This window comes from Microchirus variegatus, assembly GCF_963457635.1.
Source record: "Microchirus variegatus genome assembly, chromosome: 13".
Classification (NCBI taxonomy): Eukaryota; Metazoa; Chordata; class Actinopteri; order Pleuronectiformes; family Soleidae; genus Microchirus; species Microchirus variegatus.
The window spans coordinates 1,367,291-1,371,761 of NC_139814.1; the positions used below are offsets into that span (position 1 = coordinate 1,367,291).

The 4,471-nt window shown below is 37.8% G+C and overlaps 1 protein-coding gene across 1 annotated transcript; it reads right to left on the minus strand.

The window, feature by feature from the left end:
• Nucleotides 1–531: 531 nt before the first annotated feature.
• utp23 (UTP23 small subunit processome component) lies at nucleotides 532–2,737 on the minus strand. The gene is made up of 3 exons (XM_083900273.1): nucleotides 2,451–2,737; nucleotides 2,120–2,294; nucleotides 532–1,332 (listed from the first exon to the last, which is right to left on the minus strand). The coding sequence occupies exons 1-3, from the start codon at nucleotides 2,636–2,638 to the stop codon at nucleotides 934–936; spliced, it is 762 nt and encodes a 253-aa protein (XP_083756399.1). The 5' UTR covers nucleotides 2,639–2,737; the 3' UTR covers nucleotides 532–933.
• Between the last annotated feature and the right edge of the window lie 1,734 nt (nucleotides 2,738–4,471).

A 4,471-nucleotide genomic window follows, 5' to 3' on the forward strand; every position in this document is an offset into this window, starting at 1 on the left:
GAAACACATTAGATAGAGCAGCATGCACTGTATCCACTTTCTGCTCTTTGTGTCCTCAATCTGTACAGGACACTGAAAGAGACACAATTAAGTTTGCATATTAAAAAATGTAATTCTACTCTTACAAGGTAATTCAAATATAATGAAGAAGATATAGATGGTGATAAAACAGCTTTAAATTACCTGCAAAAAAATCAAAATTATAAATGCAAAAAAGCACTTTTATGTTTTAGCGTGACTGACCGTGATTTATTTGATACAGAAGTTGCTATAAAACAAATACACAGATTTTTCTCCAACAGAAACTATAGTAAATATCATAGTTAACAGTATGAGGTATGCGTTATGGAGTTTGGACATGGTTTATAACTTCAGAGTTGTTTCTTGTTTAGAGTGAAATGGCTTCAGAAAATTTTATAAAATGGCTGCCGCCTTCTTCTTTAAGTGTTAAGAATACACAGAGTGTGTCCATTTTATGAATAGTCATTTATTCAGCGAAGAGTGATGAAGTGTCTTGGTCTAAGCTCCCTCAGTGTACATCACATCTATCATCTGTTCAATATCCATTTATGGTTGTAGGTCAAGTCACTCTAAACTCATCATATGCCAGAAATCAGAGCGTAAAACAGGCAAACATTGTCATTGAATTCCATAAAAAAAGTGAGTGTGATTTAATGTCCGAGTACATGTTGTGATTTTATATTTTGAATAAAGGCCAGGACAAATGCTGTCCGCCTCCAAAACAGTGTTAGTCTGAAATTTAGTCTTGGAAACTGTTAAAATAAATGCAATATATATATATATTTTTTTTAAACAGCACTTTATGAAGTACACATCATCTTGGATGGGTGACGGAACAGAAATGAATGTAATTCATATTTGACATTTAAAAATATTATTTATGCAGGAAAGTCTTTTCTCTTGATGCCATAATCACGTATTTGGAACTGCAGGAGCAGACATGTCGTCTCCTCCCTCCGTCTTTTGTTTCTTGTGTCGACTTCTTTTCCTCTTCTCCCCCTCCTTCATCTTCTTCTGTGGTGGTGTCAGAAGCCCTCTCTTCTTCTTCTTCTTGAGGCAGCTCAGAGGGTTGGGGTTGCTCTGTTTCCTCTTCCTCCTCCGTCTTTCTCCATCCCTCTGAGCAATGCCCTGCTCCTGCTTCAGGCTGTGGATGCTCTGCTGCTGTGAAGGGCTGACCAGCTCCCCGAGCTGCACGGCCTGCACATGGTCCAGAGACACCTGGCTGGGTTTGTCCAGGACAATGGTGTTGAGGATGATGTAGAGCAGAGGACAACCTGGGATCTTCTTCAGGCCTGTGGTCACTGTGTGGTCCTGGAGACGACACAAACTCAACAGACTTCAGTCAGGGTCTGACAGCTGTTATGTTATACTGGTTATGATGTAGAAGTCTTCTTATGATTTCCTTACACTATGATTTTTTTCTAACCCTTTCCATGATGCAGAAAACAAGAATGGAATAACAGAAATTAAGAAATATAAATGGAATCATTTGTTAAATGTGGAATTTGTTTTGTTGAGATGATGTTGCAGGGGGACGTTGTGCATGAGGGAACAGTCCAACTTTCCTTCACAATAATATCAATGTGTCCATCTCAGACTAATACATGCCGTCAAAAACATCACATAATTTAGAAAGCAAAGCAAATCCCCAATTTTGGGTCCTTTTGTAAATTCTGCCAGCATGCGGTCGAATGGACCTGTGAAAATATGTGCGATGACCGATTTACTTTGGTGAGACACTGTAAAGAAGGAGGGGGCATGGCCTCAACTGTAGCCTCCCAAACCCAATAATAAGTTTAAAAGCACTTTGTTACTTACAAAACCTGAAATTATATGTTTTATTTCAACCGTTTGTATTTCAGACTTTAACTTTATATATTTACTTGGGCAGCTGGTGGAATGAGGAAGAGGGATGGAATTGGGCTTGTATCTGGAGGGTTGTCAATTCAAATCCCAGGACAGCTCAAGGGCTGGTGAGGCCTTGAGTAAGGCACCCACATTCCCAATTGCTCAGAGTGTTGCAAGTGTGTTTTAATGTACAATATCAAGGACACTAAGGAGTCTATGTGTGTGTGTCTGTGCGTCTCATGGGATTCACCTGTGTGGCTACAAAGTAGTGGTGTGGGTTTGTCTCATCCAACATGGACAGCAGGCACTCTGACGCAGGGACCGGGCTCTTGAAATGTTTACAATTTCTGAGCTGAAACTTCTGCAGGATGATTTTGGCTCCGTACAGCTCCTTCCCCAGAGTCTCCAGTTCTTTCAGGGCACAGCTGAGACAAAGACCACAGGTCAAATACAGGACAATGTCTCGCACAGATACTTTAAACGCTGTAAAAATTTAAAAGCAACACAATTGCTTTCTGAAGTAAAAGATGTGAGATGACGATAAGTTTAAAACATGAATATGTGACTGTAAATCTACTCACTGTGTTGTACACAGCTGCACTTCCCCCATCAGGTACTTTGGCATCTGCTCTTTAATCTGGACCTGGCTTTTCAGCGCCGCCTGACAGAAGGTGCCATCGATGAGGATCTGAAATGGTTCCCTGAAGCTGAAGTTGTATTTGTAGAAGTTGATGGTTTTCTTGGCTTTTTTCTGTCTCTTGATCTTCATGGTGGTTGGCAATTTAAGTCACTTAAATACGTTTTCAAACGTCCGTTAAAGATACAGGGTTTAAATTAAGTATTTGTCCACACACCAAGCGTATCACGCTTGTGGTACGTACTACTGAAGAGTCCGACCGGGAACAAAATGCACGACAAAGGTTCCGGTTTTTCTTCTTCTTCTTTCCGGCAGTTCAGACGCTGTTTAGCGTATTACTGCCCTCCACAGGTCCGACGATGAACTATTTCTATATATACTGTAGATTTTTACATGGTGTCACTCTGAAAATCTGATTTTCAAAGTATTATTTATTGTGCTCAAGGACTTATTTGGTTTAAGTAGACACAGAAAAACATGTTGTGCCATCTTATTTATTAATTTATTTCCTAAAATAATCAATAATTTTTGTCAATTGCGTTACCAACACCAAATTGTATTTAAGTATTTAAGTGACACTTCAGAATAAATCTGGTATATTATGAAAGATATATCAACCCTCTTTACATTCAAAGTGTTTAGAAATGAAAATAACAAGTCATACATGTGATTTATATAAATGGATATGCTTAAATGCCAAGCAGCCAAGCCACTGTGTGCGAAAAAATCATGAAATAGTAATGTTTTTAAGAAATCTTATCCTATATACTGAAGTGGGTATAGTTATATTTAACTTAACATTAACATTTTTATTATTTACATTCTTTGTTTCTATTTATTATGTATTATGTATAGAGAGGGTATTCTAAAAGCAATGCAATTGGCGATTGATATAGAATACCTGTTAAAGAGACGTGTTTGTTTGTAGACTGTATGTAAGTGGATTTGGCATAGAATATTATGGAAATGAACACTGACACTTAATACATGTAAAACTGTTATTTTATTAACATTAGTGAATCTCCAAAGCAATTACAACGACAAATGATATACCCAAACATGGATTTTATGAATGGGAATGTTGATTTTGTTATCAGATTTTGTTATCTGCCGCCGTCTGCGCTCCGCACCGCTTCTCTCTCGCCACACATCCATACCCACAATTTTATAAATTCTTTCAATACTATAAATAAATCGGTATCTATACAATAAATAATATATGTATTATCTATATAGTCATAACTCTTGAGGGCTGCGGGGAGGAGGCATTTTGTGTGTCGTGGCGGCAAAACTTTGTTTTTTTCCATGTCCCTTAGGGGCTCCGTAGTGTCTGAACCACATAATGTGTGATGCATTGCTTTTTTTTATGTCTGTTATGTCTGTTGGGAATGACTATGAATTACTAAAAATGTAAGACCAAATCATTTCTGTACATAAATTATCATACATGTGTATAATACATTTTTTGAATGTATTCTCTGTGTGTAATGGTAATGAAAAAAAAAAAAAAAAAAAAAGGTAATATCATAACAGGGCTGCCAACTTTTGAGAAAACCTTGGAGTGAGACATCGTGGTATGAGGGGCAAATGTATGGCTGGCCCAGTCGAGGTTACCACCACACACAACAAATAATTTATAAAGTAATAGTTTATGCATTCCAAGCTTATAAATGCTTTATACAATATGATTTACGTATTAATAATAAGTTCGAAAAAACATGTGATGAATGTATGTACGAATGATTGTGGTGGTCGGAGGGGCAGTTTGGCGCACATTGGCAGCCACGCTTACGTCAGTCTGCTCCAGAGCAGCTGTGGCTACACATAGCTTACCAGCACCAGTGAGAATGTGTTAATAATGGCCAATTTGTGAAGCGCTTTGGGTGTCTAGAAAAGCGCTCTAGAAATGTAATAAATAATAATAACAACACATATACAATAATAAGGTAAAACATATGTCTACCT

Excerpts from the sequence above, each read along its gene's own strand:
- utp23 (XM_083900273.1), bottom strand. The coding sequence starts at position 2,638 with ATGAAGATCAAGAGACAGAAAAAAGCCAAGAAAACCATCAACTTCTAC. Across the intron at positions 2,295-2,450 it reads GTGCAGCTGTGTACAACACA|CTGTGCCCTGAAAGAACTGG; the intron begins GTGAGTAGATTT and ends TCTTTGTCTCAG. Across the intron at positions 1,333-2,119 it reads ACTACTTTGTAGCCACACAG|GACCACACAGTGACCACAGG; the intron begins GTGAATCCCATG and ends TGTCGTCTCCAG.